The 22215-nt window shown below is 33.9% G+C and overlaps 2 protein-coding genes and 1 pseudogene across 6 annotated transcripts; all 3 read right to left on the bottom strand.

Annotated features, from left to right (window-relative positions):
* Window positions 1-246: 246 nt before the first annotated feature.
* LOC108325958 (zinc finger CCCH domain-containing protein 32) lies at window positions 247-4363 on the bottom strand. 4 transcript variants are annotated; one of them, XM_017559130.2, is made up of 7 exons: window positions 3824-4360; window positions 3569-3711; window positions 3101-3163; window positions 2862-2981; window positions 2489-2779; window positions 2092-2403; window positions 247-869 (listed from the first exon to the last, which is right to left on the bottom strand). In XM_017559130.2, the coding sequence occupies exons 1-7, from the start codon at window positions 3915-3917 to the stop codon at window positions 795-797; spliced, it is 1098 nt and encodes a 365-aa protein (XP_017414619.1). In that variant the 5' UTR covers window positions 3918-4360; the 3' UTR covers window positions 247-794. The 4 variants fall into 4 exon arrangements, with proteins under 4 accessions (XP_017414619.1, XP_017414618.1, XP_052730996.1 ...); XM_017559129.2 differs by having other exon boundaries at window positions 247-862; window positions 3824-4342; XM_052875037.1 differs by lacking the exon at window positions 247-869 and adding an exon at window positions 1738-1863 and having other exon boundaries at window positions 3824-4363.
* Window positions 4364-6093: 1730 nt separating this feature from the next.
* On the bottom strand, window positions 6094-10981 carry LOC108325957 (zinc finger CCCH domain-containing protein 32). Of its 2 annotated transcripts, none has more exons than XM_017559128.2 (7): window positions 10594-10981; window positions 10338-10480; window positions 9937-9999; window positions 9706-9825; window positions 9328-9618; window positions 8921-9232; window positions 6094-6781 (listed from the first exon to the last, which is right to left on the bottom strand). In XM_017559128.2, the coding sequence occupies exons 1-7, from the start codon at window positions 10685-10687 to the stop codon at window positions 6707-6709; spliced, it is 1098 nt and encodes a 365-aa protein (XP_017414617.1). In that variant the 5' UTR covers window positions 10688-10981; the 3' UTR covers window positions 6094-6706. The 2 variants fall into 2 exon arrangements, with proteins under 2 accessions (XP_017414617.1, XP_017414616.1); XM_017559127.2 differs by having other exon boundaries at window positions 6094-6774; window positions 10594-10979.
* Window positions 10982-13820: 2839 nt separating this feature from the next.
* Window positions 13821-17980, bottom strand: LOC128195824 (rhomboid-like protein 14, mitochondrial; annotated as a pseudogene).
* Window positions 17981-22215: the final 4235 nt, after the last annotated feature.

The raw sequence follows: 22215 nt of genomic DNA on the forward strand, positions 1-22215 counted from the left end.
AAAATTTCCATAGCAGATTTCAAAGAGTATATACATCTCCGGGAACGAGAATGCATGCGGCAAATACTAAAAAGGTAAACAAAAAAAAAACAGTAGCTTAAATGGAACTTCAGTCATCTCTTCAACTTCATCTTTGTACGGGGCAGGAACTAGGCTTTGTCTCACATGCATGCAGAAATGTAACAAAACAATCATCACACAAACGCTTTAAGTAAAGGATGAATAATAACAATCAGAAGAGATGAATGATAGACAATATTGAGTTTTCAATTGATGCTTATTGGAGATAATAATATAATCAGATGAGAATCACCTAGTATATGCTCTAAACAGGATTGGATAATGAATTCTCAACAAAGACAGTGAAAATTTGAACAGTTGCCATCAAAATACTGAGGACTATAAACAGAAGCAATGGAGGCTTGTGTAGTCACTTCCAATAGCTAATGAGGAGTCATTTTCAGGTTTTCCACTAGCCTGATCAACGTATCTCACCGCTTTGTCTGTTGCTTCTGCTACTGCCAAGAGGGGCAGAACTCTGACTTGAGAGTTGCACATCAGATAACGAGATAGAACCACCTTGTGAGAAAATTAGACCGACAGAAGTACCAGAAGAAGGTATTCTGGCTGAAAGGGATTCCTTTTTGGACCCGGACATCAGTTCAGGCCGAGGCTCTGAAGATGTTGTAGAAGGAGCCAGTTGAGACAGCAAAGACCCCACCGGGTATGGAGTAACTGGCACATCAATGAAAGAAGATACCGATGGACTGTAGCTCAAAGATCCCAAAGGATGGTCAAATTTGCATGTGGAGCCAAACTTGCAATGCCCGTTTTGCAAATAAAAAACGCAAGGTTGTACGCCCTGTTTTCTAGAAAACAAATTAATTAAGAAAAATCCCAAAAAAAAATATAAAAAGCAAATTGTAATGCTGCAATGAAACATGAGAATGTGCTTAAGAACAATTAAATCTTCCACATAAAATTAATGCATTCAAACCACTAACAACTCTAAACACTAGTGTAAATGAGATGAAAAACAAATATACGAATGGATGACCCTATAAACACTAATTCTACAAGTGCGTAATTCCATTGTAAATAATTTTATTTGCACATGCATTTCGGTCACAAATGAAGATTATTTTGCATGAGATCTATGCAAGGCATCCTAAATCCAAAACGAGTAACTTGTTCTATTGTGATGTCCAATAGCTCAGTAAATAGCATGTTTCCTCAATAAGGAAGAAACATAGTTTACCACAACCAAAATTTACTTCCAACGGAACTATAAATCCAAATCCTTTCTGCCATAACCCCCAGGTCAGATCCTTTGTTTCCATCACATATCCCTCCAAACATAATGAAACTTTAATCACGCAACTAAAGATAGAACAGCAACTAACCGTGTCACAATTTGGCATCATGGACATCACTACAGTGGCCATTTCAGTGGAAGCAGGAAAGGCAGAATTTTTATATTTTTATATTTCAGACATATGAGCAAGTCACTTTTATGCCATATGAATTTAAAAAGGAAACTAGAGTGAATAGAAGCTTTTAAAATATATGATCAAGAGTACAATCTTAGCTATCCCCATTCTTGTAAATAAGAAATTACATTCCACATCTCGGGCCTAAAAGGCTCGTGCAGACAGCTTTATACATACATATTTATATTATGTTCTGTCAAGGGCCAACTCTAATCGTGCAAAGCAAAAGTTTAATATTGTCTCTTACTCCAGGTCAATTGCTGTCCATGTTGTTCCTAGTGCAACTGAAGCCACACTATGAGTTAATTGCTATGCAGGGATACTTTAATACTACAAGGGCCAAGGTACAAAAAGAGCAGCTTGTCTAGACTACCTACAAATTTTTTATTTCTAATGAGTAGGAAATAATAGTGATCCCTGAGCAGAATAGATGTGTTATTCATATATTTGTCATGTGTAGATATGTACATTTTATATGGATAACATCATAAATTATAACTGTAACTCTGTAAAGTACCATACCACTTAAATTTAAATAAATCTAAGAATGTTAACCAGACAATAAGACAAATAATCAAATCAAGTGAGTAACCATACATACCGGTCGTAAAGGAAGTCCAATTGAGCTAAGAAATGGCCGTGCAACAATATGGTCCCGAGGATGATGATATCGACAAGCTAATCCAAATTTACAGTCCCCCGTTCTCAGAAAGTATTGGCATTCAGGTTCACCAGGTCTTTCAGGAAATAATTGATCCTTAAGTATGTTTCCTGAAGGTCCAGTAGTAGAGGACAGCGGAGTATATGGTCTAGCAAAAGCTGATGTTGGTGATGACAATTGGGTCACTCCGTATAAAGAAGTGGCCCCAACAGCAGGTTGAGCACCAGGAGATAGCACAGGACTTACAGGTGCCTACACAAATTTAAATTTGTCAGAAGAAAGCAACTTCCAAATGAAGAAAAATTGACTTTTCACTTTGCACACATGTCCCTCTCACCGAATAAGGACTCCATCCAGGAAATTGCACAACCCCTGGAGAAAGAAGTACAGGACCATAAGCCCCTTGTACATAGGAACCAGACAATACAGGGGGCCTGGCCACTCTCAAGTTTGCCGAAGCTCCTGCATACTGTTCAGGCACAGGAACGGTAGGAGACTGCACCTGTTGATAAAATTGAGGTGCAGATGCTGGCAATGGTGTGCCAGCAGGTTGAGGATGATGGAATTTACAGGTAACACCAAATTTGCACTGCCCCGTTTTTAAATAATAGGAGCACTCTTTCTCACCCTGTTCAAACAAAAGACAGTTAACAATTGCATTGTTTGCTGCGAGCTACAGGTGGGGAGAAGAACAAAAAGAAGAGTCATACCGGTCTTAATGGGTATCCGTAAGTATTTAGTGGAGCTTGACTTAAATATCCACCTCCATTTTTTGGATGGTGGAATTTACAGGATGCTCCAAATTTACAGGTTCCAGTCTTTAAATAATACTGTTCACCGGAATGACCAAGAAGAATAAGTATAACCATTTTAAATTGGAAAGATACGAGTTAAAAATTTGCAGATTTAACATAAAAATCATTTATGGAAATAAAACAAAAACCAAGACCTGACATGGAGGTTCCCCCACCCGTTCAGGGTACTCCCCTGTAGCTCTTACCGCCGCAACAACCTAAGCAGCATTTGACTCAACTGAGTCAATTCATATTCATACACTTTAGCAATAAGATGAAATAAAATACTCACTATCTACATAAACATTCTTCTAACTCTCTTTTTTTCTAACTAAAATAGACTTATGCAACACAACAAGACTATCCTTCAAACCGGATTCCCACTTTCAAGTGGCATTTCACATTAAGAAAGTAAAAATTAAATACAACTCTCCTCGCTAAAAAGGAAAAGAATTAACTAAACAGTAAATGAACATTCCTACACTACATCGACCTTCAGAAATAAGCAATAACACCGACACAGAGCCAAAAAAGGCACGAAAACAATGCCTACTACAAAAACAAAAAACACTTGCATGAAACTCTAACCTAATGCAGAATCTCAAAGTGATGGAAAGGGTTACCGCAGCACGATCACGAGGGTGATTGTAACGACACCTGCTACCGTATCCGCACACACCGGTTCGCATATAATACACACAATTGGGCACGCCGGGCCGCTCCGGGTAAGATTCGCCACCACCGAGGGTTAAATGCCACATGGATTCTACAGAAAAACCCAAACCCTAATTAGAAGCCACTGAAAACCCCCCAAAACTAACACAGCACAAGTTGGAGATTAATAAAAGCTAACAGACGAGAAGAGAAGAGAGAAAGACCTTCGAGAGCAGCGTCGATGCCCGGTGAAGGCCATTCGGGTTGGTTGACCGGGTTGGATCCGTTCCTGACGGGGGCCCGACCGTACAAGTCCATGGAAACGGGTTTGTGTTGGAGTGTCTGAAGTGAAGAAGGAGGTTGGTAGTAGAGAGGCGTTAAAGGATGTGGAAGATCGGAGAGCTGGTGTTGCTGGGTGGTTTGGAAGCGGAGAGACAGAAAAGGGATTTTCACAGCTTCACTGTACAGGGCGTGCGTTGGAGCGTGCGTGTGTGCGTGTGAGTGTGAGAGTGAAAGAGTGTGTGTTTTGTTTTGCTTCTTCTCTCTGACTAGGACTGTACGGTCTCTTGTTGTGATGGGCTTTTCAGCTCCATTTTCTTTCGCTGTTTTTCTTGTATTAATTTCGGTTTTTTGTTCTCTTCATCTCTGTCTACCCGCCACAGTTTAAAATCAGAAAACGGGGTTCACACTTAACCAGTAACCGACACTCATCCTTTTGTAAAGTGACGTAACTGTCCTTCCACTTTTCACACACTTATATTATTCCATTCCAGTATAATATAATATTACATTCTTAACATAAAGTTCTATTTTAATTCATTAAAATAATAATAGATAAAATTCAAGTTAACTAAATGAATATAACAAGTTTAGCTCAAATTGAATTCAAATTCCAAGGTGATTGATTTCACTCATTTTCACCCGTTAGAGGTATAGTTTTGTGGACAGGTTTCTGATTGAACTGTTTAAAGTCTAAGCTGTTTTTCTTTGTGTGGGGACAAGAGAAGGGTTCCCAAATGCCGTCTGAGAGCGTGCCTCTTTATTTTTTCATAACTAAGTTTTGTTTATTACTATAATAATTCAGAAAGCTGGACTCATCTTCTTGTATTTATGTTGAATCACATCTACATCTTACTAGTTTTAGAATAGATATACAATTCTTGTGCTTTTTTAATAAAGGTTTTTAATCAATTGCATCACAGCTCTCTTTTTGTATTTTATTTAAAAGTAACATCTACTAAAAATTACATAAATTTTACAATTAAAATTTTTAAATATAAATATACAAATTACTATATAAAAGAAAACTTAATAGTTTAATGATAAGAAAGTTACTCTAATCTTGTATAAATTCTCCTTAAATAAATTTTTATTTTAATAAATAAACAGTTCCACCTTTTGTCTTAGTTACATATATATTTTTATAAAAAAAAACACACAAATTCTAAAATGAGTTAATAATAGATTTAATCATATTGTGAATGGGTATTTACTTATTTTAATACTAGAATATATTTTCTAAAAATGTAACTTTTATGATATTTTCTAAGTATATCATTTAATTTTTTGTTGATAATACTTGTTATTTTTATATTTAAAATTTCATTTTTATTTTTCATAATTTTTATTTACATTTTACATAATATGGTATTTTTAAATAAAACTAAGAAAGTGAGTGTTATTTAAAAACAATCTAAGAATTAAAAAGACACTAATGTCATGTGTTAACAACATAAAATGTTTGTCATGGGTTAACAACAGAAAATATGTAGGTTGTTATTCTGATTAAAACTAGAAGATTCTTAAGTTATTTAGTAATGAACGAAAGATTAGTTTTCCTTCCAAACTATTTTAACATATGAACTTAACAAGGTTTAACTTTCAACCACTAGAAGTGTTTGAAAACTAATTTATTACCTTTCAATGATAAAACATTCATTAAATTTGAAAAGATATTAAGAGTTTAAACACAGCTACTCCTCTTCACACATCTCCATTTCATAACAAGCATTTTCTTTTTTTTCACAGAAAATCAGACTTTATTTATTAAATCTTTATTATTTAAAAAGAAATATTTTCTTAAATTCTGACACTGATTAAATATTTCAGTAAAATTACCACATATATTATTAATACTTAAATTTTTATTTTTATTTCATTAACTAACGTTTTAAAATACTGACTTACAATATTTCCCAGATTCAAAAATAGTTATAGAATGCATAATATATCTGTCAATACGCACAAACATGCATGAATGCAATAGTACAAAGCAGAAAAAAAATGCAAAAGAGATGCATTGAATAAAAGTAGTACCAAAAGCACTACCAACCTCCACCTCCAAGAGCAAGGTCAAATTGCCATTAGATATAGAAAAGTAAATATAACTAGGTTAAATTTTGCAAAAGAAATATTCTTTAAACCTGTTATGTGTGGAGATTGAGGGTAATAGCAGTAGCAAAACTGCAAGCAAACCATATTAATCACACAAGAGTAATAAATTAGGTAAAATAATAAACATTCCGAAGGGGCGAAGAATAGACAGTGTTAAGTTTTCTATTAAAGCTTATTTGAGATAATAATAATATAATCAGATGAGAGCATAAAAGTGAATGACCTAGTATAGGCTCTTAAAACCGAATTGGATGATGGATTTCTAAACAGCGAAAGTGAATCTTTGAACAGTTTTAATTAAAGCACAGAGGAGTATAGACAGAGCAATGGAGGCCTGTGAAATCAATCCAATGGATAATGAGGACACATTTTCAAGTTTGCACTAGCCATGTCAACGTATCTCACCACTTTGTCTTGTGCTTCTGCTACTGCTAGCAGAGGCAGAACTCTGACTTGAGAGTTGCACATCAGATAGGGAAACAGACCCACCTTGTGAAAATATTAAACCAACAGTGGTACCGGAACTGTTTCCAGAAGGTATTCTGGCCGAAAAGGATTCCTTTTTGGACCCTGACATCAGTTCAGGCCGAAGCTCTGAAGAGGTTGTTGAAGGGGCCAGCTGAGACAGCAAAGAACCAACTGGATATGGAGTAACTGGCACATCAATGAGAGAAGATGCCGATGGACTGTATCTCATGGATCCCAAAGGATGGTCAAATTTGCACGTCGAGCCAAACTTGCAATGTCCATTTTGCAAATAAAATGCGCAAGGTTGTACACCCTGTTTTCTAGAAAACAAATCAATTAAGAAAAAAAATCTCAAAATAAAAAAACAAACAATAGCAATGTCACAGCGCATGAGGTTGTGCTTGAGAACAATCAATTATTTCAATAAAACTCATGCTTCAATCAAATAATATAAATCCTTATCCGGTCACTAAACTCTATACACCACTGACACAGTTATAAATAAGAGGAAAAACAAATATATGAATTCATAAGTTATAACCACTACTGCATAATGCAGCCAAATTCATCAACGATAATTTTCTTTGCAGATGCATAGTAATCACAATCACAAGTGCACACAACTGCATAGATTATTGCATCTGAAATATATGCACCTATGCATATTTAAAAGGAGTAACTTGACCTGTCATGTATCAAATTGGTGTATAAGTAACATTTTTCCCCAACAAGGTAAAAAGTAGCTAACTACAAGCCCACAACCAAAATGAACATACAATGTAATGATGAAATCATATCCTGTCCACTGTAGTCCCCAATACAGATCCTATGTTTCCATATGACATCCCCCCAAAGATGATGCAACAGCAAACATGCAATCTCAATTCAAGATAGAAATCAAACTACCATGCTACAAATTTAACATCAACCACATCATCACTATATTGGAAGTTGTAGTTGGAAACTGAAATGCGTTAACCATCACATCCAAATTAGATTTCACCAACAGCAGGGTTTTCCTAAGCTGGAGAATCCTTCAAAAATGATAACCAAATTTAACAGTCCAAGATAGTAGCTTTTGTTGTCAAAACCTTGAACCGTTAAATTTTAGATGTGTCCATACAGAAAGCCACATTAATATCATAATTAACTTAAAAGAAAAATAGAATGAGTGTGTAACACAGACTTCTGTTGAACGGCTTAATCTTTTAGGAAGGTTGATTCTTGACCTGACCTGAAATGAGGATTTCAAAGTCCAAATACTTTTTGAGTGGAGGGCCCTGTGTGTGCATAAAATCATCCATGGTTATCAAACTCAAAAGGTTCATTCATGGGCCACAAGTAAACTTGTCTCCAAATTAGTTTCTTGGTGGACAAGCATACTCGACCAAACTGAGTTCACACATGATAGACTTACAAGTTCACCGAATCCATTGTTTGGCAAAAAAACTGACATAAAATCATGTCATTTGACTATTTCAAACACATTTTGAGAACCCATATCACAATGAAGGATATGGGTTTGGCTTGCAACTTCTCCAAACAAAAAGAGTGTGCCCCTCATCAGCTAGTACTCATGATCTGATTCTGCCCTCTATCTCCAACCGCCTCAGCATCACATCACGTTGCGAAAATTGAAAAATGACGGAAGCGGGAATGGTTCAAACAATATAGAAGTTTCCTCACCCTCTAGACATAGGAGGAGCAAGTTCAGCTGACCCAACTCTAGATGCACTCCATTGATAATTTAGTTTTTATGCCAATATTGATGATGCCCACTTTTCTATCAGGGAAAGAGCTTGATGGCGATGAAGATAATGATCTTGGAGATGATGTTGTTAGAGGATTGGAGACACAAACTTAAACATTTTTCCATTCTTAGTTATTTAATTGTTTTCACCTTAAGAACTTATGTTTTGTAATTGTATGAACGTATCTATTTATTGTAGTTTAAACTTATAATAGTCATACACCACTAAACTTAGTTATTATAGAATTTATGGGATTGAAAAGTTGAATTGGAATGGTATTATATTTACTTTTTCATATGACGTAGACTCTCCAGTTTGATAATCTTGTGCCACCAACGACCAACACTATCATTGTGCAAAGCAAAAGTCTAATATTATCTGTTACTCCAAAGCAAAAGTTTAATATTATCTGTTACTCCAGATCAACCGTTGCCCATGTTGACCCTAGTGCAACAGAAGTCGGGTTATTGAGTACCTAATGCTATTAGGGCCTAAGTCAAATAAAAGGACAGGTTGTCTAGACCACATGCAGATTTTAATGTCTAATACGTAGGAAATGTAAGTACTGTGCCTTAAGCAAAATAAACATCATTTTCACACTCTTGTATATGTACATCTAAACTATAAAGTGACATATAAAAACATTTAATTAAATCCTAGAAATTAAACAGACAATTGAATAATCAAATCAAGTGAATAACCACATACCGGACGTAAAGGAAGTCCAACAGGGTTAAGAAGTGGCCGTGCCACAATATGATCTCGAGGATGATGATATCGACAAGCTAATCCAAATTTACAGTCCCCTGTTCTCAGATAGTATTGGCATTCAGATTCACCAGGTCTTTCAGGAAATAATTGTTCCTTCAGGCTGCTTCCTAAAGGGCCAGAGGTAGAGGGAAGGGGAGTATATGGTCTTGCAAAAGCTGATGTTGGTGATGATAACTGGGTCATTCCATATAAAGATGTACCCCCAACGGCAGGTTGAGCACCAGGAGATGGCACAGGACTTACAGGTGCCTACACCAATTTAAAAATTTCAGAATAATGTAACTCCTAAAAGTTAACACAAAAAAGATGACTTTCCACAACACGCGCACACATGTCCCTCTCACCGAATAAGGACTCCATCCGGGAAATGGGACAACCCCTGGAGAAAGAAGTACAGGACCATAAGCCCCTTGAACATATGAACCAGGCAACATAGGAGGCCTAGCCACTCTCAAGCTTGAAGAAGCTCCTCCATACTGTTCAGGCAGAGGAACTGTAGGAGACTGCACCTGTTGATAAAATTGAGGTGCAGATGCTGGCAATGACGTACCAGCAGGTTGAGGATGATGGAATTTACAAGATATACCAAATTTGCACTGCCCCGTTTTCAAATAGTAGGAGCATTCTTTCTCACCCTGTTAAAAAAAAGGCATGGTTCAACATGGCATTATTTATACTACTGTCAATTACATGAGGGACAAGAGGAACAAGAAGTGTCATACAGGCCTTAATGGGTATCCGTAGACATTTAGTGGAGCTTGGTTTAAATATCCACCTCCATTTTTAGGATGGTGGAATTTACAGGATGCACCAAATTTACAGGTTCCCGTTTTTAAATAATACTGCTCATCAGAAACACCAAGTATTAATAACCACATTAAATTAGAAATATAAGAAGAAATTGGTAGATTTTATTTGAGAAAAAACATTTAAAGTGGCCAAAAATAGCATACCTGACACGGAGGTTCCCCCACCCTTTCTGGGTACTCCCCTGTAGCTCTTACTGCCGCAGCAACCTAACGCATTGATATTTATACACTTTAGCAATAAGATGTAATAAAGAAAAAACTTCGTCATCCACATTCTCCAATTCTCACTTTGGAAGTACATTTCATATTGAGAAAGTCAAAATGCAATCCCCCCCTTCCTCGCTAAAAAGGAAAGAAAAAAAAAATAAACAAACTACACAGTAAACGAACATTCATACACAACATCGACCTTCGGAAATAAGTAATAACACCAACACAGAGCTAAAAGAGACACGAAAACAATGCCTACCAAAAAGCAACAGCAACAAGACACTTGCATGAAACTCTAACCTAATGCAGAATCTCAAAGTGATGGAAAGTGTTACCGCAGCACGGTCACGAGGATGATTGTAACGACACCTGCCTCCATATCCACACACACCAGTTCGCATGTAATACACACAATTGGGCACGCCGAGCCGCTCCGGGTAAGATTCCCCACCACCCAACGTTAAATGCCACATGGATTCTGCAGAAACCGAAAAACCCTAATCAGAAGCCACAGAGAAACCCCTAAACTAACACAAGTCAGCTTCCACATCAAGCAAACCCTAAGATAGGGAGCAGAGAAGAGAGAAAGACCTTCGAGAGCAGTGTCGGTGCCCGGTGAGCGCCATTCGGGTTGGTTGACCGGGTTGGATCCATTCCTGGCGGGGGTCCGACCGTACAAGTCCATGAAAAAGGTGTTAGAATCTGGGTGTTTGAAGTGAAGAAGCAGTTTCCAGCTAGAACGGTCTAGAATGTTCTGGAAGATGAGCAAGGTGTGGTGTTGTTTGGAACCCACTAGATAGAGACTGGTTTGAGCGGTGTTAGTGAGTGAATATGTATGTGTTTTTGTTTCCCTTTCTCTCTATGACTGTACGATGTCTGATGTGGTGTGTTCACTGTGTTGCGCTTTTCAGCCCGATTTTCTTTCTCTGTTTTTCCTATTAATTTTCGTTTTTCTTTTTTTGTGATTTGGGTGTCTGCGTACCCGCCAAATAGCGAAAAATGTTATGTTCCTTCCAACATCATCTTATCCTGTCATGTTTTAATTAAAACTGAAAAAGGAAGACCTAAGCTAACTTAACAGGTAACCGACACTCTTCCTTCTGTGAAATTACCTGGATGACCTTCTCTCTATGTTTTTTCATTCTTTTTTTCTTATTTGGGATTAGAGTTACCAATCAATTCTAGAATTGTTTGATCTTCAATGTGATACTTTTCATTTTAAACTTTTAAAGTGAGTTTTTTTTTTTATGTATAGCCTAAGGAAGAGATTAAATGTAACGAGGAATTATTTAATGTCATAGTTTAAAAAATTGGGATTATTAAATTTTGCTGCTTAAATTTAATTTTTAAAATAGATACTCTCGTTTGAAAATATGGTGATTCCTCTTTTTAGTTAGAGCATTTAATGTTTATGTCTTGTTTTTCTTTGGCCTTCATGTCTTCATTTATAATGGTATATAATGAAGCTTTTTAAAAATATTTTTTTTATTTTATTTTATCAATTAAATTGTTAATTTTATTAATTATGACAAGGATCCAACTCTATATCCGGTCTAATTTTTACCGTCACATAATTTGACATAACAGTTACTTACATATAGTTTTTATAAAATGATCAAGATTGATAAAAAAAAAATGAAAATGGGATACATCCCTCTCAACTCTTAAGAATAAGATTATTTAGAAAAATTGAAATAGCATACATCTTAAATTTAAACCTGCATTATTATATCAGTTTTATTTTCATAATTATCACTATTATTTGTAATGCCAACCATCAATCACAATCATCTCTCCTCTTTTTAGTTTATAATGATTAAAGGAGGGTGATAATACAATTACATTTTAAAAAATAAGGGTATGATAATGATTACATTGCTTTTTAACTGTGAAATGTAGAAGAAAAGCATAAGTAACTTCATTAAGAATTCATCAATAACCAACTTTTTTATATTATTCATTCGTGTATTTTGATAGTATTTTTTAAGTAACAAAAGAAAATCATTTGACACCTACACACCAATTTTATATCTCAAAAATAAAACAAAGACAAACATTTATATAGATTAAAATAAAATTGGTTCTTTTTAGATATATTAAAATTATGTTAACCCATATTAAAGAAAATTTTTTAAAAACATTGAATGCATTTCATTTCATGTGACACTTTACTTATGGAATTTCTATATAGTACTCCTCTGCACAAGTATAGGGTCCCATTAATATGATACCAAACCACTAATTTATACCAATCAATCTATTATTATTTTAAAAGAAGTAAATAATATTTATTATTGCATGCTTTTCTTATTGTTTTTCCTAATATTATATCTCTTGTTTATAGTCTCTCTCCAACTTTTTATAATAAATGATAAACAACAGAAATAACACCACCTACCATGAATCATGAACATTAATCATACTTGTGTTTCTCTCATCCTAAAATCTAAAAAAAATTAATCGACATGCGAAAGAAGAAATGTTCTGGACAATGACTTGAGTTTCGTTCTTTCCATAAGACAATTCAAATGAAAAAAACAAAACATTCATAATATAAAGTCCAAATCCAATATAAGATTTTTAGATAAAATATTGAATTTAAATTTTGTTCTGTGTTGAATTCGTTTTTCTTCTTCCTTTCGTTATGTGGACGAAATATGATTCATTTTGTTTTTACACAGAAAGATGAAACAGGATTACACGTATTGAAAGTACTAAATTTTTGAATTAGAATATTTAGGTATTTGTTTGATCACTTGTTTATGTTCAAGTTTAGCAATCAAAAGACAATATTGTTTGAATACCAACCTATTATCTTAAACTAATATATTTAATTTTATAATTCATCCCTATAAAAATATGTTATAGATTTAAGTATTGTGGAGTGAGTATATCCGGCTATTATTTCAACTAGTCATAATATTATAGTTTTTTTTAGAGAAATGCAACATTTTATTTATTTTTTAATTTCTTTTTATGTTTATTTGTTTTTGAGATTTCATCTTATTTTTGAAGTTAAAAAATTCAATAAAATAAAGATCATATATTCACCATTATTATTGAAAAGATTCATAACAATAAATTCTATCCTTAAAACAATAAGTGGTTTATGATATTAATTGTGGTGTAATAAAATGTTTGATACCTAACTAGAGTATACAACCGATATCCATGGAAAGAATACAGTTAATAAAGGTCAACAAAGAAAAACTTAAAAGCCCAAACTTTTACCGTTACAAAGTGTTTAATTCGTATGACAATAAAACATGTAGAAATCAAATTACACGTGTGCTTTTTCAAATTCTTTGTCAATATTTTTCAAATTACAAATTATAGAAAAAAAATTAAAATATCAAATGAATTCTAAATTTAAAATAAACTATATCTGTTTGGAAATTCTATTGAATCGAATTTTAAAATGCTTAATTAGATTATAATAAATGTCTAACCTTGATAAAAAAAATTAACAAATTAAAATTATGTTGTCTAAAAGTTTTAGAATAGGAATTTCAACTCAAGGTATGTATAACTTATTTCTTCTAAAAGCTTATTAAATTATTCTAACTAGAAAATTTGTGTATTTTCTTTCAAATTTGAGTAATTAAAACCTAAAAATATAATCAAAATGAAGTAAAGGTCGAAATTATTTCTATTTTCTCTTACAAAATTTAAAAGATATTAAAATTATTTTATGTGAAATTCACTAATGCAACAAAGGTTGGTTTTTTATTTTTATGTTGGTTAAAAAAAAGTTTTCTATACTAATTTTAGAACTTACATAAATACAGTTGGTATAGAGAGTTTACATTCTATGTCGATTATGACGATGACTGACATAGAAAGTTGCATATGCTTATGCTTAAACTCCACTTAATAGAAGAAAGCCCATCATAATAGGAAATTCGTTGAAAAGAAGATAGCACATTAACACCCGTACTTGTCCAACATATCTCATGTGCACTATGTAACTCTGAATCAGTTATTGCTTTGTCGAGCGATGTTATGGGATTAGATCTCGAATAAGCGTTCATCAACTTCACATAAAGAAGCCCTATGAGAATGCCATCGAGATATGCCTAATAAACGAGACCCAACATAAGAAGCTGAACAAGAATCAACTTGGCTCAAAAGGCATGACAAAACGAAATAGTAACTCCATGGACATAAGAGTAATCACTAGAGAAATCAATGGCATATTCATTGTAGTAAGATTTGTCATAGTTGGATATGAGAAGTAAGGATTTATCTAAAAGTATGGTAACGCCCTAGGAGAGGAGAAGCAATGAAGCAACCATGGAAGCGAAATTAACGCTTTGTATTGATGTTTCCAACTGAAACCCTTTCAAGACAAGCAATAACATGTTGTACACAAGGTGTGGCTCGTCAATGCGGTAAAACAACAACAATAGGAAGCATTTCAAGTCCTTGTGTTTCTAATAGAATCATAATTAGAATGAAGAAGCTTTGAATGAAATGTTTATAGTTATAAGAAGATGAATTGAGAAAGTTACCTTAAGAATGAGAGAAGGGTTGAACCGGACTTGTTGGATGTGAGGAATGAGGGAATCGAAAAGGAAGGGGGGGAGATAAATGAGAGTGTTGGTGGCAATGAGGGCAACGATCACTTACAACTTATGCTTTGACCAGTAATACTTGTTGAAGGTGTGGAGAGTAAGGAAAGGAAGCATTCCATGAGGAGTGATGAGGGCAAGAACGACATAAATGAATGTAGCAATGCAAAGAACAAAAGTTGCAACAATGAGGAATGATGATGAGCGAGGACCATAAGAGGGAGGTGTGAATGCAAGAGCGAATAGACTTCAATAGTGTAACAAGGAGATTTTGATGAGAGAGAGATAGTGCGACCGACATAAAGGGAGAAGAAGTATTGAGGAGGAGCAAATGGAAGAAACTGAAATGAAGCGCTTCACTTTCTATGTCGGTTATAGGTATAACTGGCTTAAAAAGTCTTATATTTTTTATTAAATTGTCACTATTTTCACTTTCTATGCTAGTTATAAGTATAACCAACATAGAAAATATTACGAAATTTTCATCGTACCAACTTTTTATGCTAGTTATAGTGAGAATTGACATTAAAAGACATTAAAAGTCTTATTATATTTACAATTATGTCACCATGTCACTTATTATTGTATGTGAATTATAACCAGCATAATAAGTTGTCATAAAAAATATTTTTGCACTAATGATTATCATGACTCCTTCAAATTTTTGGATAAAGAGTTGTTTGAGTCTATATTTTAAATTTTTGTATAAAAATGAAATCTATTCATATACTTTTTACAGAATATCTCTTTAATTTGGAGTAATTTCTATATCTCATTAAAAAGATAATTCTAGTGTTAAGGTCTCTTAACACCAATTAAATGATTCATCTTTGTATCATATTATATATATATATATATATATATATATATATATATATATATATATATTAATTAGTAATCTTTATTTACGTACTATTCTTAACAATTGTTATGCAAGTAGAGTCATAATAGTCATTATAAAACATTTATAGAAAAATTATTATATATTATTCTCATGTAGATTAATGAAAATTCAAAATAATGAATTTAAATAAGAAATTTATTAGTATTTAAATCATTTGGATGTTCAAAACTTACATTTCATAAAATTTTGAAGAAAAAGGAAGAAATTTTAAAAACCAAAAATATAATTTATTTCTTTTTAATTTATTTGGAAATAATATTTCGTTAAAGTCAATCTAGATGATTAAAACCACAAATAATATGGTGATATACTATTTAAATTTTCCTATATAAACTATATCAATGTAAAAAATTTAAGTTTATTTTTTTATATAAACTATATTGTTATTATGGGCTCACAGACTACCGATCGGTCTTAGGGCTCACAAGCTACCGATCGGTCTTAGGCTACCGATCAGTCTCGACAAGCTTCTCAGCGGTTCAATCCCGACAACTGTTTAGCGGAGTTAAGGCGCAATAAATGTAGTAACGGCTACCGTTAGACAGTTAAGGTTTGCATTAATGACCATTAAGTGGTAAATTAATTGGTCAGATTCCTTTAAACTCTATAAATAAGGGTTTAGGCTTGAGGTAAAAGCAGGATCAACTCATACTCCACTACGCCTTACTTATGTCCGATCAGGACACAAATATACAACTGTGATATACCGTTCATTAAACCGCTTCTAACTTGAGCGTCAGAGTGCCTTTTGCAGGTACCTCCCCCTCCTGTCCAAAGCGACAACCGAGAGGTCAGGAGCATTGCCGATCAGAACAAGTGATAACCGAACGGTAGACTGGGAGTATACGAGCGGTGCACACAAGTTAAAGGTTAGTGTCTCAGTCTCACAAAATCCCTACCGAAACATATATCAATGCAAAGATATGTTAGAAATCCAAGTATAAGTCTAACTAAGTGGATAAAGATGAAAAAAATTGAACACTCATAAAAAAGAAGACTCATTACTTTAAGATCTTAGGTTATAGGTGGTTGTCATTCTTAGGGATTTAATTCAGGTATCATCAATGTTATATCTTATATGTGAATCTCTTTGAAAGACCCATCAGTGGTATAAAACAAAAGGTTCATCTAGGTGACTGACTCAGATGAGTACAATTTGACCCCTATATGTATGTAAGTTCAGACAAATATGTCTTGTTAACAATACAAGTAAAGGGGCATTAGCTCGAGGGGATGTACCAATATGTAAGGACAAACACTTGAATAGAAGATTGTTGTACATTCAAGAATAAATCTAAGTCCCACATTGAGTAGAAAAGAAAAAGTTGAGTACATTATTTAATTCTCATAACCATGAAATATAAAATTAAAATTTAACTTGTCCATAGTGTGCAAAATGTCAATTTTTTTTTGTTATTTGATTCTAAAAATGATGTGTGGTTTGAAAATATTGCTAAATATAAGATAATTAATAATAAAAAATCTTATTATATTATAATAAATTATAAAAAATTCTATTAATATGATTTAATGATATCTAGCAAAATGTTAGGTATATCCTTTGTTACTAATGTAAAGACCTATGAAATGACATTTTAGAAGTGGTAGTTGTTTAAAAATATAAGACTAAATTATTTCATTAGTACAAAAAATCGTATAACATCGGTGTTTTTTGGCATTTCACGTCGAATTCAAGGCCGATGTCATATCAGAAGACCTTAAATTGACGTCGAATTTAAAAAATTCAACGTTACGTTAATTAACATCGAATTTTGTTAATGTACGAAGTTAATCAGTTTTTTTTTTGTTTTTTAATTAATTGTGATCCTTTATGATCTTTTTTACAACTTTACGAAGACCTGAAAAACAGAAAAATAAAAAATTTCAAATTTTGATATTTAATAAAGTACGAACTATGAACGTGCAGTGTAGTATCAACAACAAACAACAAAAAACAACAACAAACAAATTTAACCAAACAGCATCAAACAAGTTCAACCAAACAACAACAACAAACAAGTTCAATCAAACAATAATAACAAACAAGTTCAACCAAACAACAATAACAAACACTACAAAAAATATTAATGTTACCGATGGATTTTTACCGACGGATACATATCCGTCGATATATTTTAATTTCCGACGGAATTACCGACAGTGTTTGTAATATTTTTTACCGAAGGTCAAAAGCCTTCGGTAAGTGACATGCACATTACCGATGGATTTACCGAAGGCTTTTGACTGTCAGTAAAAAGAGCGGTAATTTTCCCGCCCATTATTTCGCTTGACGACATTACCGACAGATTTACCGAAGGCTTCTGACGTCGGTAAAAAAACTGAAATTTTTCGGCACCAGCTTCGCATCCAGTGCCAATATATGTGGCAAACACTCATTTCTCCTCTCATTTCTCTCCATCTTAGTGTAATACTTCTTCCTATCGCTGCTCTCCACCGCCACTGCTCTCCACCGCCACTGCTCTCCACCGTCGTTGCTCTCCATCGCCGCTGCTCTCCACCGCCGCTGCTCTCCACCACCGCTGCTCTTCACCGCTGCTGTTGTCCACCGCCGCTGCCCTCCACCACCGCTGCTCTCCACCACTGCTGCTCTCCACCATCGCTGCTCTCCACCACCGCTGCTCTCCACCATCGCTGCTCTCCACCACATTTTTGCGATTAGGAACATTTCTCTTACAAATCTGAGAATTGCAGAGAAACTCTCCATGATTCCCTATGATTTTAACTATTGAAAATAAATTGGTTGTTTGATTCTTTGGAAATTAGTTTATTACTGGCGTGATGCTTTTTTGGTGGCGGAGTTCATGAAAACGAAAAAAAATGATACAGAGGGAGGAAGGAAGAAGAAGAAGATGAACCAGATCGCGGTAATTATCGACGGATTTACCGAAGGCCATAAGCCTTTGGTAATTACCGACGACTGAAATATCCGTCGATAAAGGTTACCGACAACGTTTTTACCGACGGTATTTTGGCCGTCGATAAGCCATCGGTAAATGACAATTACCGACAGATTTGATACATTACCGATGAACTACGACCGTCGGTAATATCAATTATTCTTGTAGTGAAACAAGTTCAATCAAACAACAATAACAAACAAGTTCAATCAAACAATAACAACAAACAAGTTTAACAAAGAAGTTCTTCAAAACGAAAACGAAAACTAACCTTCAAAAGGTGGGTTCGTCAAAATAAAGTGTTGTCACCTGTGAGAGAAAAAGGAAAATGCGCCTATGAAGGACAAAAACACGGAAATAATCAGTCAAAACAAACGAAAATATACCTAAAGTAGTTAATTAACATGCATTTGTATCAAATGAAAGAAAGATTACATGTGATGGCCGTCAAACTTCGTTCGAGAAAAGTTTGAGCAGAGAAAAGGGTCTCGCGCGCTAAGATAAAGTGTATGAATTTTCAATCTCCCGCTCAAAATTTTATTGAACTCACTAACCTTTTGACGTCTAACGCTAGGGCATTCGACGTCATACGCAAGTATATTTTCACCTTCGGGCCAAACACTTTACAAAATTTATCCAATAGGACGTGGAGCTTCTAAATATTCAACATCTTATAACAAATTGACGTCGAATTATAGTTCTATATAACATTTAATAATTGCATTTATTTACAAAAATGTCATCAGTCATTTTTAATGTTGGCTATTGATAACGGTTGAAAAACCGTTATTTTTATGCTTAAAATTGATACCAAAAGTAATGTTTAAGACTTAGAAACTAGCTTGAACTCATATTTTTGCTTTAGTTTTGAGAATAAGAGAGTTGAAAATGAATTTAATGGTTTTTTGCAAGATTCCCTTAATTTTGTAGGCTAATTGAATGATTTGAAAGAAGAATGGAAGTACCGAATGATTGAAATGCTGAAAAGTCAACCAGAAACTAGAAAAGTCAACCAGAAACCAGAAAAGTCAACCAGTCAACCAGTCAACCAGAATGCTGAAAAGTCAACCAAAATACAGAAAAAATTCCGTTGAGCGCCACTTTTCAGGTGCCAAAATCACCGCTGAGGGGCAAAAACAGCAGCTGGGGGAAAAATGGATCATGTGCTAGTATCGCTTAACGGTAAAATAGCGTTGAGCGCCATTCTAAATGGGCTTGGACCGGTTTTCTGTTACTTTTATGGGCTTGGGCCTTATTTTCTGTATTTTTTAGAATAATGTATAAGCTTTAGGACGTCCTAGGGTTTGTATCTTTTGCTGAGAGGAAGCAGAAACACACTTTTCACCCCTTGGGGGTAAATTGGGAGATGGTGACGACTCTCCTCTTCTCTTTCTGGGGTTTTTCTATCTTTCATTATTGTTCATCTAGTTTCACCATGAATATGGTGAACTAAACCTGGTATTGTTGTTGGGGAATTAATGTAGTCTTGTGAAACTCTCATATATGGAATTTGTGTTTTAACATCTTATTTTAAGATACATGTTTTCTTTCATCATTAGTTAGGGTTTTTCCTCCTTGCTTAAAGCTTGCATTGTTAAACTCATTCAATGCCATGATTATTGATTTTGTCGATATGGGAACGTACGGGGAAATCTGGATCCGGGGAATTTCTCCCAATAGCATATTGCCTAGACATAGGAATATGAGGGTTGGTTGCCGTTAAGCTTCTGCACTTCAGAATTAATTATTAGGGATGCTAGGAATTGTATGAACTCGTAATTAAGGATATGCCTTCTTGCAAGGTGATTTAGAGAGTGACATTAACATTGATGAAAAGAATGATGAATTCCTAAAGTATATGAGAGTGGATAAGATGAAATTGATTACCCCAACAACATACTCATCCATCTAATACATTAAAGTGTTTGATTTCCTCTTTTCCATTGATCAAATTCATGCATACATGTTTAATTATTGTCTTTTGCATTTAAAACCTACAATCAATTGTTCACAAGTCTTAAATAATCAACAAATCATATAACTAACTAGGCCGTGAGTCCTTTAGGAGAACGATACTTGGTCTTACCGAGTTTATTACTTGATACGATTCGGTCACACTTGCCGAGGGTTAAACAAGTTTTTGGCGCCGTTTTTCGGTGTTCATAAATTTGTCATCAGCTATTCAGTGTTTGGACGTTGAACGCATGACGTTATACATTGTTTTTGTACCAGTGTTTTAATATTAAAGTTTTAATATAAATAGTTTTGTTATGAACGATTTCATTATTTTAAAACACACAATCTTTATAAAAATCACTTTTCTACAAATCTTTGACTTCTCTCTAGGATTTCTCGTCATCTGTTCATCTATTAAAACACCGAGATCGTAAGATTGATCCTTGCGGCGAGTTTTGTAATTTGGACCAATCAATTTTTTAGATAGAGTAAGTTCGTTTTCTCCTAATCTATTTAGTCTGTTTTGTCTTTTTTTTTTGCATGCGAACCAGATGTGGATGCATGTGACATTTGAGAATTCTATATGACTCTCTATTGACCAGTGATTCTAACGGTGTACCTTAATTGTGTTTTTGTTGTTCGTAAAAGAAGATAGAGCTTTTTATGCATTTGGTACTGTTTTAGGCCTTTTAGATCAATTTGGTCATTTAAAAGGTAAGGGAAGCTAAATACCATTGTACTCAATTTCCCATATAACTTGATGTTTGTGTGCAAGTTTGATGGTCGTGATTGATTGTAATGACTATTTTAAATTGATTAAGTTACTGTTGAAATATTGTTATGACTACTTGATGAATGTTACTGGTTTTGGATGAAGAAGTATAAGGGTTAGGAATTGTTGTTTAGTTAACTGGAATTGTTGCTGAAATGTTGTGTGTTATGGTAAATTTTTTGGTGTTTGGATTTAGAATCTTATAGTTTGGTAGTTTAATCTATTATTCCAGAGACAGTTCGAGTTTTCAGCTTTTACTGTGTTTAATCGATTAATACTAGGTATAATCGATCAATACTAGGTACAATCGATTAATTCAGCGTATTTTTGACTCTGAACATAAATTTTATAATTCTAAGATACATGGAATCAAAACCACTGAGAACCTAAGTCCTAGACACTAAATTACAATTATTACAAAAGTTTTTCATTTCAATACAAATCTTTAAATGATCTTCTTGAATCTTGATTTATTGATTTGGACATCATCAAAACTTCATCTTCATCAATTCGCTAACACTTTTATTTAACAAAATTCTTCTTTTGGGCAATATGTTAAACCAAAACCAGCTTAAAAAGACTTTTATTGTACCTTTTTTTTATTCGTGGCAAACAATTTTACGTAGACTAAATTAATACATTTATCTCAGACATATATAGTTCAACATAAATTTACATTGTATTTTTCATGCAATATAAATTTAAGTGTCTTATAATAACATCGAACCCAAAAGTAATATAAAAAAAATCCAAAATAACTTATTAGTTGAGTTAATCCTTTAATAAAATTAAGAAATACAAATTCTATGAAGTTAACAATAACAAAACAACTAGCATAAACTTTTCACAGTATTATGTGTTAATCTAAATTTTGAGCCCATTTTGGTGTGCTGCAAAGTCAAAATTGCAGTGTTTCTTTGGTTGATGTTCTTGCACAACAATGACTACTATACTTGCACAATGGTGGTGGCTATTGAATTTGCATAATCCGAATATAAGGGTTTGAAGTTGAAGTACATCACAAAAAATAAAAGATATATCCAAGTATATTGTAAGTGATGTAATTATTTAAAGATTTATAAAAATGATAAA

Source organism: Vigna angularis, chromosome 3, assembly GCF_016808095.1.
Source record: "Vigna angularis cultivar LongXiaoDou No.4 chromosome 3, ASM1680809v1, whole genome shotgun sequence".
Taxonomy (NCBI): Eukaryota; Viridiplantae; Streptophyta; class Magnoliopsida; order Fabales; family Fabaceae; genus Vigna; species Vigna angularis.